The sequence below is a fragment of the Polyodon spathula genome, chromosome 11 (genome assembly GCF_017654505.1).
Source record: "Polyodon spathula isolate WHYD16114869_AA chromosome 11, ASM1765450v1, whole genome shotgun sequence".
NCBI lineage: Eukaryota > Metazoa > Chordata > Actinopteri > Acipenseriformes > Polyodontidae > Polyodon > Polyodon spathula.
In genome coordinates this window covers 42973368-42988227 of record NC_054544.1, presented here as the reverse complement: position 1 = coordinate 42988227, position 14860 = coordinate 42973368, and the positions used below count along the sequence as shown (strand labels likewise).

General features: G+C 37.7%; 1 protein-coding gene across 4 annotated transcripts in view; it reads left to right on the top strand.

The window, feature by feature from the left end:
• The first annotated feature begins 4001 nt into the window (after positions 1-4001).
• The window catches only part of LOC121323102 (histone deacetylase complex subunit SAP130-like), a 59396-nt gene continuing 48537 nt past the window's right edge, over positions 4002-14860 (top strand). For 3 of the 4 annotated variants that reach the window (XM_041263887.1, XM_041263886.1, XM_041263883.1), the window contains exons 1-3: positions 4002-4101; positions 11738-11867; positions 12279-12538. In XM_041263887.1, coding sequence (XP_041119821.1) covers positions 11759-11867; positions 12279-12538 — 369 coding nt within the window. In that variant the 5' untranslated portion in view covers positions 4002-4101; positions 11738-11758. Of the gene's footprint in view, positions 4102-4134; positions 4257-11737; positions 11868-12278; positions 12539-14860 lie in introns of those variants that run through there. The other variant, XM_041263884.1, reaches the window with a different exon arrangement.

Genomic DNA, 14860 nt, shown 5'->3' with positions numbered 1-14860 from the left:
TGCCTCAACTGATATTACTACATGTTTACATTATCTGACCCCTTTTGTAGCTATCACATTTGTATGTGGCTGAACCATTGCTATTGGACAGATTCATAACATCTTGTACTAAGGAACGTCTTTAGCTAATTTTGACACTTGGACAGGTGGTTCTCTAGATATATGCATGTGTGGGCGAAGTGTGACATATAAAGATGTAATTTTCTAAGACAATCGCCTGCTGATACGTTCTTTACACTGTAACTAAAATACAAAGTTTTCAAAGTTTTTCCTTGCCATTCTACTTCATCAAGTGTAAAATACAAGTGGGCTGCAGAATTGCAAGTTCATAATTCTATCCTTTGACTTTGCATCGACCATGGCCACAGAACCTCATTCATATTTTCTTGCAAATCGCTGTTGCACATATACGGTATATATTCTTTCACTCTATATATGTATAGTTATCTTAATATTTTAGTCCAGTGGTTTCCAGTCCTCAAGTACCCTCTCTGTTCAAGATTTTCGTTTGAGACTCTAGAATATACATTGTAGCTTCATGCTGTCAAACTGCTGTTTCTCGGTTCAGACTTTGATTCACTCTATTATATTTCATTGAAAGAAAACCTTCTTATAGCCTTCCAGCTTTCCAGTTAGTTTACATACATGAAAGGGTAGTTTGAGCTGCAAGAACACACATTCTGTCTCCTAAAGCTTGTCATTTCCCACTTTTAAATGATAAATGTTACTCTCTTCATTCATGTTGATATTTATTCTAGTTGTTATAATGTTTTTTCTAATGAGTTATCAGCAACAAAACTATGTTGTGGCGGCTAGCCACTGATAGTCTTATTTACTTCTGCTTTCAGGGTCATGTTTGGCTCCATGTTGTTTAAAGTATTGGTGTTTGTGCACTTGAAAACTTGCATGTTTAAACCACAAACATACAGCAGACCTTTTAAGGTACTGGAGCAGAGTTAAAAAAGAGTGAATCTCTTTACGCCCACAAAAGCAGCTGAGTTAAATGCTGTTTAATAGAGAACAGGTCAAAAGCAGCTGAGTTAAATGCTGTTTAATAGAGAACAGGTCAAAAGCAGCTGAGTTAAATGGTCTTTAATAGAGAACAGGTCAGACACATCTTCACATTATAAAGGATTGACAGAATGTGCTCTTGTTTTATATGGACTGGTCACAAGGCTACTTATGTTCTTTGGTTGTTTAGACTTCTGTGCACCCTACGTCATCAAAAACGAGATGTCTGGGCTTTCCAGTTTACAAATATTATAGGGTAGCTTCAGCTGCAGGAACAGATATTTCTGTCTACTAAAGCTTGTCATGTTATCAGCTTGCTGTCCTTTGCAAGCTTAGCTGTATCTAACCATTAAATCAAAAGAAATTGTATTCTATGTATTGCCATTTTATAGCTTTTGTTTTAATGATTTATCCAAAAGAAGAAAAAACACATAGTATGTGCCATATTATTTCTCAGGCTACCCATTTAAACCAGATATTTTGAGATTTCTCCACAAGATTACAAAGATATATACTTGTGTCAAATTAAGAGTGAAATGGAAAATGAGTCATGCTGTAGAGATTTTGCTTAATACAGTGGCTCTCAAAAGCACTCCCCAGCCCCCTTGGACTTTTCCACATTTTATTGTGTTACAACATGGAATCAAAATGGATTTAATTAGGAGTTTTTGCCACTGATCAACACAAAAAGTGAAAAATAAAATCTACAAATTGTTCTAAATTAATTACAATTATAAAACAGAAAATAATTGATTGCATAAGTATTCACCCCCTTTGCTATGACACACCTAAATAAGCTCTGGTGCAACCAGTTGTCTTTAGAAGTCACATAATTAGTTGAATGGAGTCCACATGTCTGCAATGAAGGTGTTTCACATGATTTCAGGTTAAATACACCAGTCTCTGGGAGATCCCACAGTTGGTTTGGTACATTTCCTAACAAAAACTACATCATGAAGACAAAGGAACATTCAAAGCAAATCCAGAATAAGGTTCTTCAAAAGCACTAATCAGGGGTAGGATATAAGAACATTTTCAAGGCATTGAATAGCCCCTGGAGCACAGTAAAGTACATTATTAAGAAATGGAGAGAATATGGCACAACTGTGAATCTGCCTAGAACAGGTCATCCTCAAAAACTGAGTATCTGGGCCAGAAGGGCACTGGTCAGGGAGGCCACCAAGAGGCCTACGGCAACTCAAAAGGAGTTACATTCTTCCATGACTGAGCTGGGAGACACTGTGCATACAGCAACAATAGCCCGGGTGCTTCACAAAACTGGCCTTTATGGGAGAGTGGCAAAAAGAATGCCATTGTTGAAAAAAACCCTCACATCAAATCAAAGTTTGCCAGAAGGCATGTGGGAGACTCTGAGACCAAGTGGAAAAAGATTCTATGGTCTGATGAGACCAAAATAGAGCTTTTTGGCCTCAACGCTAAGCACTATGTTTGGCGCAACCCTAACACCACACATCATCCTGAGAACACCATCCCTAATGTGAAGCATGGTGGTGGCAGCATCATGCTATGGGGATGCTTCTCTGTGTCAGGGCCTGGAAAGCTTGTGAAGATAGAGGCAAAATTGATGCAGCAATGTACAGAGTAATCCTGGAGGAAACCCTGCTGGTCTGCAATATACCTGGGACTTGGGAGAAGATTAATCTTCCAGCAGGACAATGACCCCAAGCATACAGCCAAAGCATCGCTGGAGTGGCTTAAAAACAAAAAGGTCAATGTCCTGGAATGGCCCAGTCAAAGCCTGGACCTCAATCCAATTGAGACTATGTGGAAAGAGTTGAAAATTGCTGTTCAGCAAAGGTCCCCATCCAACTTGATGGAGCTTGAGCAATTTTGCAAAGAAGAATGGGCAAAAATTGTAGTGTCCAGATGTGCAAAGCTGGTAGAGACTTATCCAAATAGACTCATGGCTGTAATTGCTGCCGAAGGTACTTCTACCAAATATTGACTCAAGGGGGTGAATACTTATGCAAACAATTATTTTCGGTTTTGTATTTGTAATTATTTTAGACCAATTTGTAGATTTTATTTTTTACTTTGACATAATTACTTATTTGTGTTGATCAGTGGCAAAAACTCCTAATTAAATCCATTTTGATTCCATGTTGTAACACAATAAAATGTGGAAAAGTCCAAGGGGGGGTGAATACTTTTGCGAGCCACTGTAGCTCAATACAAAGATGTGTAATGATTTTTTAAAAAAAAAATTAAACACTAGGGGCTTTCTGATCCAAAATAAACTTAAATTAACTAAAAAAAAAAAAAAAAAAAAAAAACTACATCCTCCAGAAAGCCTTACAAATGTCTACTTAGTGGGCGGGACTTGCAAATAGTGTCCAACCGCATCCTGTTTTAGGACTGTTACCGAGGCGACCTGTGATCTATCCAATAGAGTAACAGAGAAGGAACAAAGCAGGTTGCTTTGCTTTTAGGCTGAAGAAAGACACACAAGACGCGGCAGTCAGAGAACAGGTTTCCCTTTCATTGCATTAACATAATGTAAGGATTGAATTGTCTTTATATACATTCCACAAGAGAATCTAACTTGCCAAATAAATTACTCAGTTTCTCTAGCACGCCCCTGTTACGCGTTTCTAATGCACAACATGTTCTGTGTAAAGAAACACAAGTTTATCACATATAATAAACTAAAGAAAAACTTAATGTGCGGTGATTACTAACTACTTATTGAACTCAACATGTATGTGTGACTTCACTAGCCAAAAATGCAATGTTGTCGGTCGCATTTGTTGAGCTGTCAGATTACTGTTGGGTCTCTGGGCGGGGATCCATACAGGAAGGTGAGGGACAGAACGCCAAACGTTCACGAAATTTTGATATATTATTGGTTCTGCCCGAATGCGATCTTTTGCTGAAAATTATTGTAATTGAGTGCATTGGCCGAGTTCAGCCAGGTCCCTGGGATTCTGTTTTTGATTGGCTGTTTGTTTGTAGTCTCTCAAATGATTGGTTTGCCAGAGCTGTGGGGGCTGACTCCTCCTCTTCCGGGCTGACGCGCGGTGGTTGTTGAAGAGACGACTGGAGAAAGCTGACCGTGGTTAATAGTGCTGAGTGAGTTTTGTTTTTTTAGTTTCTGTTTAAATCGCAAAAGCTATTTAGGTAAACGCTTAAAATTGTATTTGCTCAGTAATATACGTTGTAGTGTCTTGTTCGCATTTTTTTAAGTAGAATTTTTATGTGACGAGAACCTAAATCTCTTGAGGAAGGTAAGGAACGTGTTATTATTTGTTATTCTGTTTTTCAACCTAGGGACGGGACATAAATATATGTATTTAAAAAGTAGCCTTGCCGTTCTCAAAATATAATGTTTTATTGACTTAACCAAGGTTGCAAACAAATCTACTGTTAAGCAGTATGGGGGTTGCTTGCTTGGTGTGTTCTGTAGAAAATAATGTTTACATTATCCCTTTTTTTTTTCTTTTCTTTACCGTGCCGCATTTTTAATGATCGCTCAGCTCAAATATTTCATCATACCATTAATTTTTGCAGTGGTCGTTTAGGGTGCTGGGTGAAGACTCTTATTGCGCTTCACAGTATTGCCTGTACTACTACCGCCTGTCTAGTGTTAAACGACCGTACTCTCAAGTTATAGCCTTTGTAAATTTTGTATTCCAGGGACATTTTAATTGGTTAAGAAAACAAGCCCAAACGAAAATACACAATGAGATTTTTTTTTTTTAAAAGCCAGGAAATTTTCCAGATATTTAAATTGTATTGAAAACGTGCATTCACTGGAATTAAAACCAATTTACGGGAATAAGTATTTTAAAGGTGTTTGTGGGGCTCTGTGCAGGGATATTCTGGTATTAGGGAAACAGTGATTGTCGAATTATGCCACGAAAAGGAGACTGATGTCTTAATTGACATGACTGTAGTTTAAATGTTCAAAGCAGTTTAGATCTTGGTTGGAGCTTCGGTAATCCGCTGCATCTCTACAGCGCTACAACAGTACCGCTGCTTTATCTTCTTACTGCCAGAAACCACTTGATATAGAAGCGCCGGACTGTATCAAGAAAGCTCAATTTAAATGTAGACGATTGTGAGTAAACGGTGTGAAGGAGTTAGGCATGTTTGATTTTATAAAAGGTGTGACCATCTCCCTAATAAGACGCACCCATGTGAAGAGACAATCATATTTCACATTTTGGTTTGTTTAGGGCTGTAATTTAGTCTAACGTGAAATCCAACAGATTGTTAATATTTAAAAATCAGCCACCATCCACAAGGTGTTTTGCGTTAATGTATACAGAGAAATGGAAAGTGGAACTGCTTGATATGGAACAATATACAATCTGTGCACTGTTTGCCAAACAGAATTGGGATTTAACAGTAATTTATTTAATAAATGTCTAATCGTGAATTTTTAGCTGAAAACTTGCACTTCATATATATTAACTGCTGGTTTTACAGACCCTGATAAACACGTATATTGGACTACCGACAATGCCTGTAGAAAGCTTGCAGCCCCTTGGAACTTTCTTCACATTTTGTTGTCGGTGCCTTAGTTTCATGCATTTAAATGAGGATTTTTTTTCCCACTTATCTACACGCCATACTCCACTCTGTTAAGAGGAAAGTTTTTATTGAGAAATTATATATCAAATACAAAACTAAGATCATAATTGGATAAGTCTCCACCCTGTGTTATTACTTGGGTGGAAGCACCTTTGGCAGCAATTACAGCTGTGAGTCTGTTGGGATAGGTCTCTACCAACTTTGCACACTTAGATTTGGCAATATTTGGCCATTCTGTACAAAACTGTTCAAGCTCTGTCAAGTTCCTTGGGGAGCGCTGATGGAGAGCAATCTTCAAGTCATGCCACAAATTTTCAATTGGATTTAGTTCGGGGCTCTGACTGGGCCACTCAAGGACATTTACCTTTTTGTTCCTTAGCCACTCCACTGTAGCTTTGGCTGTGTGCTTTGGGTCGTTGTCATGCTGAATTTCCGTCCCAGTTTCAGCTTTCTTGCAGAGGGCAGCAGGTTTACCTCAAGGACTTCTCTGTACTTTGCTCCATTCATTTTCCCTTCTATCCTGACAAGTGCCCAAGTCCCTGCCGATGAGAAACATCCCCATATTATGATGCTGTGACCACCATGCTTCACAGTAGGGATGGTGTTCTTTGGGTGATGCGCTGTGTTGGGTTTGCGGCAAACATAACTCTTTGCATTTCCACGTGAGTGTTATTATTATTAACAATGATTTTAGCAGATGCCCTTTATCCATGGTAACTTAGTTATTACAAAGTTTCACATTATAAAGTATCACATTACAGATAATAGCAGTTATAGAATACAATAAAATCAGTAGTAATAGCAAATTCAAATTAGAGGAAATAAGAGATACAGTAAAAAGAGTACGCTGAGAGCGATTACGACTAAGTATTTGGTTAAGAGTAAATTCCATTAAAAGTAAGTACAATAAATTGATAAGAATGATTGCAAAAAATGTGAATACAGTTACCTTTCAGTAAATTCAAGGACAAGATACAGCAAGTATAGTTCTGATTGAGATCAGTTGTAGAATACAGCAAAGTGTGGAGCAGTTAAGTGCAAGTACAAGATGATGCGGAAGTACTGATACAGTTATAGTTGAGAGTTGTGAGGTTTATAGATGCTGTCTGAACAAGTGTGTCTTGAAGGTGCTGAAAGGTGGTCAGCAACCCAGCAGTCCTGATATCTGTGGGGAGGTTCCACCACTGAGGGGCAAGGGTGGAGAAGCAGGCTCTCGAGGGGTCTTTACACCCATATTTATACAAATCATGCACAAAAGCGCCTTCTCTGGCCACAACATTGCATTTAAATTTGAATTTACAGACTTTTCTTCATGAAAAGAAATCCACGTCTTTACTAAGGGTGCTTTTGACCAACTCTGAGGACACCTTATTTTTTTGTCCTGTGCGAATCATAGACCCCCATTTACACTTGCTATTTAAGGTGGCCCTGGGGCTGCCTTTTCTCATATGTGAACGCTCCAAAAAAGAAAAGGCAGCCCAGGGCCAGCCTTTACATATGTGTGATTGCAAAGCAGACCAAGAGGCCGCCTTTTTGTATTGCATGGCAAATGTGGTTGCAAAGCTCAGTAGACACTCCTGTCCTTTCATGTTTGCAAAAGGTAAATAGAAAGGGGACTGCTTATTTCTACATCATACAACTTTTTAATTATAAAAATATTAAATAAAAAAAATCTAGCAGGTTAACATTTAGGTTGTTTCTTTCACATAATGTAATGAATGCACTGCAGCTCAAATTAAACTTAATTTGTTACAATGACCTTTTCTGTTATTTAGTAACTAAGCAATATATACAAAAACTGCAGAATTGTGGATCTCAGTAATGCTGGTGTCTTGGCATAGTCAGCCACCATTGTTTATTTTGCATGCAATGATATATGTAGTTACAGAAGTGTGCGTCTTTACATTAAAATGCCGATCATTTCTTTTAGCTGCTTGTTTTTACGCCCACAAAATACTGTTCTCATCCACAAACATTAAGATCATTGGTGTACCATAACCTAAAGTCAAAATAGTGTAATATAACATGAAATTGCTACTGTACTGCATTGAAAAAATATATATTGATAAACATCTGCTAGGGATGGGACGTTTAATTGTATAAACTGTAAAGTGGTAAAATGTTCAATGTGACAAATGTCACCAAACGCATGTTTTTTTTATGCATTGATTTTAGTAATTTATCATCAGTAATCTGTCACATATGAGAAGTGCCACAGTAAGGGCGGATATTATAAAAATGAAGGGGTTTGGCAACTGCCTACAAGTAGCTTTTTTAATTGGTGCAAAAGAAAGATTGACACTGGGGCAGGTTTTATTCTTGGTCGATGTGGTGCTTCATTGGTGCACTGTGTGTTTATGCCTGTAGTAGGCGTATGGTATCAATTCCACGGCGGGATTAAATAGGGTTAATGACCGTCAGTTTTTGTTTTTTCTGAGTTTGTTCTATATTTAAAATTACATCTCTAAACAAAGGAAGCCACGTTTGGAAGTATTTTGAGGAACCGGACAAGAAACTCTGGTATGTAAATAATTATGCCAAACAAAATTGCCGTACCACAAAAGCAAAAGTTCAGTGCTTCACAGTTTGAAATGAAAACATTCAGAATTGTTGTGGATGGAGTTACTGATGGCAATAGAAAGCAAACATCCATAACAACATTTACTATAGATTTGGCCTAACATTGGGCGTGATCACATTATCCCCTATGAGTAGGGGTCTACCTAATCGCGATTTCGCAAAAATCGTGAAATTGAGGGGTCACCGCGAAATTCACTTCTCTTAGGGGCCAATGCATATGGACAAGTACGGAAGAAAAAGAGAACTTGTTTCAATGAACTACTGCAGAACGCAAGAGACACACACTACGTATCCTCCTTCTGTAGATAGCCCTTTTTTATTCCTTCACCGTCCTGTGTGCACTGCGCGTAAGCAAAAAACAAACAAACAAAAAACGTCCACAAATAACATTTGCAATGTTACAGTTGTGTGGATACGTGAATTTGAATACTTTATTAGGTAATACTTGACCGCCTCCAATTAACTGCGCAAGAAGTCAAACATTATAATAACACCGTGTAACAAATCTTTGACTACAAAAGATTTAGAAGCGAGTAGTTTTTTCAGTATAATTGTAAATCTCGAAAAACTACTCACTTCTAAATCTTTTGTAGTCATTTTTGTATTACTTTAGAATAAATACATGTTAATTTGGATTCATATGTTTTTTCTGACTATGTGAATGAAAAGACACACATTTGCCTGTTTTCCCCATTGGAAATAGTGATATTTTGAAATATCACTGTCCTGGTCACAAAAGCAAAGTTTGTGGGGAATAATAGCCATTTTCTATACTTTTGAGGCATAAGCAATTAGGAAATAACACTTACTACCCAGGAACAAAAATTGTGTTACATAGTGTAATTAATGTTATTTGATTGTGTGTTTATTTGGTATTTAAAGTAGGACTTGTGGCAATGTTTGGGTGGTTTATGTACACTAGTACAGTATATAGAGGAGAGTGGCGTTTGATTCAAGTACTCGTCTCGAGCAACAATAGATCTCAAAAATCCCACTGCTACTATCGAAGACCGCAAACGTTTAACCCTTTGCAGTCCATTTATTCAGCGCTTGTCAGGCGCATTGGTGTTTTTTTTTTTTTTTTTTTTTTTAAACCATATTATTTAGGGCAGAGTTATTTATAACAACAAAAAAAATGTAATATGTTCCTGTTTTTTTGTTGTTAAGTGAACCTTTAAGAAACACACTATTCTAAAAACATTATACTATCCGAAAATGTATTCAGTAAGTTTATAATATAAAGTTTTATCTTCGCTAGCAACTTTAATTACAACCATACATATAAACATTTCAATATATACAGTACCAGTCAAAAGTTTGAGTACACCTGCTTGAAACCAGGTTTTTCATGATTATCTATGATTTTAACTGTATTAACTTGTTTATAAACACTTAATATTTCATTATATGATAAGTGTACTTAAGCTGATAATCATAGGTAATTAAAAAAATTTAGTTTTTAAATGAAAATGTAAATCTGTAAATCAATTTCAATGAAATGGTCACCTGAAGCCCAAGTTAGTTAAAAGTCTGAAATGTGTATAACACAGTGATAGAACACTGGCCTAAGTATAAAAGTGTCTTTGTTAGATGTTCTCTGAGTTAACTAGCATGTTATCTAATTAACCTTTTGTCACCAATTATTAACAGGTGAGGGTCCATGATTACTATAAATATAGGTAGCATAGCCACAAGTTTGTCATTCCTGAATGTAAGGGAGTAGAAAATGGCAAAATTCGCTCGGTTAAAGAAAAAAGTCTGTAATTACTTTAAGAAATGAAGGTCAATCTTTAAGACAAATCGCAACAACTTTGCAAGTGTCTGTACCTGCTGTGGCCAAGACCATCAAACAATTTGCCCCTGAAATACAAGCTCAGCTAAATGCTAGTAGAATTACAGATGTTTCAACATCAACTGTTTAGAGGAGATTGCGTGAAGCTGGCCTGACTGGAAGAATTGCTGCAATGGACAGATGAGTCAAAATTTGAAATATTTGGGTCCAACCGCTGAGTATTTGTAAGACGCAGAGAGGGTGAGTGCATGAGTTCTGCATGTGTGGTTCCCACTGCCAAGCATGGAGGAGGCAGTGTCATGTTCTGGGTTGCGTTGCTGGTGACACAGTTGGTGATCTTTACCAAGTCCATGGCAAGCTCAACCAGCATGGCTGTCCTAGCATACTTCAGAGGCACACCATTTCATCAGGATTACAGCTGGTTGGGCAGTCCTTCATTCTTCAGCAAGATCATGACCCGAAACACACCTCAAAGTTGTGCAAGAACTATCTGGCGAAGAAGGAAAATGAAGGACAACTCGATCTAATGAAATGGCCTGCCCAGTCTCCAGACCTCAATCCCACATAACTTATATGGGACGAACTGGATAGAAGAGTCAAAGCAAAGTTACCCACAAGTGCCCTACATCTCTGGGAATTGCTGCAGAAGAGCTGGGAAGACATGACTGGTGATTTCCTGCTGAAACTTGTTAACCGAATGCCTCGTGTTTGTGAGGCTGTTATGGCAAAGGGTGGCTATTTTGAGGAATCCAAGATTTAGAGACAATTTTCAATTTTCTTGAACATTGCTTTGATACTCCTTATGTTTTGTTTTGTATATTGTAACATGTGTTTTCATTTTCAAGTATTTACAGAAACGTATAAGACATAAAACTGTGAATTATGAAAAAACTTGTTTCTAGCAAGTGTACTCAAACTTTTGACTGGTACTGTACTTTGAATTGTAGGTGTTTTTTTTTTTTTTTCTCTTTGTAGTTAAGCAGTGTTATTTGCTTATTTAGGGTTTCTTAGAAAATACTAACCAGGGCTGTCAGTATCAGAATGTAATATAAAGAGTGTGTGTGTATGTATGTAGATATGGTTTGAACGCTAACATTGCAAAGAGTTTAAAGTTTATAAAATTTACCAAAAACACATCTGTAGCATCTGCTCTAAATCAAGGATTACTGTGTATCCCGGTAGCTCTTCCATTCTGAGTGTAGGCTATTGTTCCATAAAGAAAAATGAGCAATTTGCCACATTTAGGCCTGCTTTTCATTTACATGTGAACGTGCTAAGGCGTCTTAAACGAATGGGTTGTGAACGGGTTGCAGACCTAAATATGCGGTGGACCTGGGCCAGCCGAGTAGTGTGAACGGGGGCCTAAGATTTGTGCTAATTGGGGACTGTGAAACAAGTAGATAGTGATATAGCTCACAGGGTCCTGCAGATAGATAAATTCTTGTAGTATAAAATCAAACTCCAGTAGCAAATACACTATAGATTTTATATTTAAGATTTATACAAACTTACTTACATTTTTGCCTCCAAGATAATACATCTACATCTAAACTATTTTAAAAGAGAAATACCTTGGTTGAGCAGAAGAACATTATATTATCCTGTAAGTGTTTTTTTAAAAAAATACTCCTGTTCCATAGCTGTTTTACTGTGAGCTTGATTAGCCACAGTATATAGGTAACACGCTCAGGTGTGTCTTATTTAACTCGTAGTAAAACTGGGAATGGATCAAACTGCTGTGCTGCTTCCATCCTTTCAATTAGCTCTTGTCGATGATTCCATTGTGTATCTGTTTTGCAGATTTTCTGTCACAATCTGAAGATGAGTTCCCAGCAATTTCCAAGGTCTGGAGTTCTAGCCTCTGGTTTGGGGTCAGCACAGACAATGGGGGCCAACACTGGTCTGACCCCCGGAAACCCTCAGAGCACAGGTAACACCCTCGCACCAGCCTTGCTTGAGTTTAATTAACAGGATCACCCTTGTCCTGACCAGTTTTGAATCAAACTTTTATCTTGGTCAGGGGTAGTATCAGAACTTCATTCAATATATAGAACACATCACAGGGACTGGGCATATGTTTTGTAAGTTGAGATCATATGGTTTTCTAAGTTGCAGCTGTAGAGGCAGTACAGGTGGTGTCCAATGAACAATGCAACATCATTTTCAGTTTTCATATATCGTATGTTCGTTTTTCCATTTAATTTCTCGATCTGATACAACATGACCCTAAAGTTATGCCGCCGGAAGTGCTTTGTTTTTGTTCACAGAAAACATTTGCTGTTTAGATTTAGTAGGGGATGAATGTCACTTACAAGCGTGCTTCTTTGCTTCTCTGTCTCAGGGATGGGGGACGAAGGTAGCCGGGATTCAGACCATGGTCCTCGTGATCACTCTTCCACTGGCGGGGCCTCCCTACCCTTCCGGGATGAGAAGCAGGAGACAGTGGTGGTGAGACCCTACCCACAGGTCCACACTCATGGACAGCCTCTAACGCTGGCCCAGCACCACACATTACAAACAGGCACGGCCATCACAGTCACTGCCCCTCCTGCTCACCTTGCTCAGGCCATGCCCCTGCCCTTCCCTGAGGGGCTCATGAAGGTAAGAGACTTGCTATTATAAACCACTGCTGGGAATCGGGTACCATCTGAATAATATTACATAACAATTTCATGATTTTAAGCTTAAAGAATATTCTAATCTTTTTGCTGTCTGACTGAAAGCTAGAAGTTTGAAGTATAAATACATCTTGGGATTTGGTACATGCATCACTTATTTGCAGAGCGTGTTCCATATTCAGTGTTCAACACAGTCTATAAACTCATTCAGCATAAATTGAACTACAAAATGGACAGTCATAAAAGTATTTGGGCTGGTCATTGGACAGTTTACTTTTTTTAAAATGTTATTATGATGATTAAAAAATGTAGTTACTGTAAGATTATATATATATATAATATATATAAAATATGGATATATTTTAGATATATATATAATTGCATATCCCATGACTCTTTAAATGACGGTCAATTTATGTTGGCACGCTATAATTGATATTACACCTGTTTGTGGCAGGGGATATGAATTTTGCTTGTTAGTAGCATAAGCATTCATTGGAAAAACATTTGAATGCAATGTTAAATTAGTGTTACAGAACACCCTGCATTATGCATTGTTTATATCAGTGCCCGGCTCTACATTTGGAGTTTTTACTACCGGTCCCTTCGGCCACCGAGGTAGTGTTTTTACTGGCCTGGATACAATTTTAACTGGCCCAATAAGAAGTACAAAATTGGGCGCATTGTTTTATTCACCGATGCAAATGTATTGGTGAGCCAGAAGTACATCTACCATTGACTGGATTAAAAAAACAGTTTGGTGACATTAAATATGGCAACTAGTATTAGATTGTTCAAATGTTATGTCTGCCAGGGTGTCCTCGGCTTGCCATGCACCCCTGTAGTCTGGCCAGTTGCCTGCGGCTTGCCTGTAAGCTGCCCAGAGCTGCGTTATCCTCTAACACTATAGCTCTGAGGTGGGTGCATGGTGGACCGGCAGTGTGAAAGAAGCGACCGGCAGTGTGAAAGAAGCTAACGGCACACGCTTCAGATGACAGCGTGTGTTTGTCTTCAACGCTTCCGAGTCAGCGCGGGGGTGGCAGCGGTGAGCAGAGCCTAAAAAAAATTTGCTATTCCAAATTGGGAGAAAAAATGATAAACAGTTGGCGATCACAAAAATAATAAAACATTTTAAAAAATTGCATCAACTTAAAATTTTTGCTTTCTATTTTAAATACTTTATTTAAACGTTGAAAACTTTCTAAATTAATGAGATTTGGTAGGACTTCTATTACTTCATAATTTACAGTATTCTTGTCCACTATATATTTAATTTAGTCTGTCCACAGCCCACATTGACAGATTCCATGGGGGGGGGTTTATGTTGTCTATACATTGTTTACGGTGAATCTCACCGGCTTTTTTTCTCTGCGGGTCTGGTGGCTGACTCTAACAACAGTTCAGTGAGCAACCGGTTGAATAAAACAACGTGCCCACTGTATCACCCTGCTCGGCAAGTTAATAGCAGAGTAATGTATTAGGTTGTGTGTTAGCACCATTCAAAAATAAAATAAACAATCTTATGGATTATTTGTTTAACCATTCTGATTGTGTAAACCATATGTTTAAATGGTAATAGCTGATCTATTTTTTAAATCTGACTTTTTGTACATTTAACATGCTTTGACTAGATAACAATATAAAAAAAGTAATTTAGTTATCATCTGCAATAAATTCACCCGATGTTTTAATTTTTAAACTATTATTTTGTTATTTCATATACTGTTATTTTTGGCTTCTGAGTTGCTACAGGGTCAGTAAATAAAAAAAAAAAAAAAAGAAAAATTCCCCATTTATTTTCACCATGGAATTCTGGTAATCCTAAACCTAGGACAGTGTGAGAAACAGAAGCTCTGGTAGAAACTTTGGTCAGACATCAATCTTGCCGAGCTCTACAAAATAGTAAAATGTGTTCAATCTTTTCTCAAATTACTTTGTTTAATGCTGACATTAGGAGAACCGTGCAGAATTGGGTAAACTACATTAACCTACTATAGGCATTCGAGAAATGTAATAATTAAATTGGCAAAGCGCTCCCCAGTGCTTTCTTACACAGCAGTGTGTAAGAATCTAAAACATGCTATATTAAAAACCGGAGCAATACATCAATATCTGCCATCTTTCAATATGCCTTGCAGGATATTGTAAACATCAGTTTCACACACCATATAAACGAGCCGAGTGCACTTGCAAACTGCATTATGAACACAAACGGAGTCGGTTCTGAAAAAATCCGAAAGGGGAAGAAAGAAGAAAAAACTAGCTTGCATGCATATTCTTTCATGATGGTTTTTAATTTCCATAT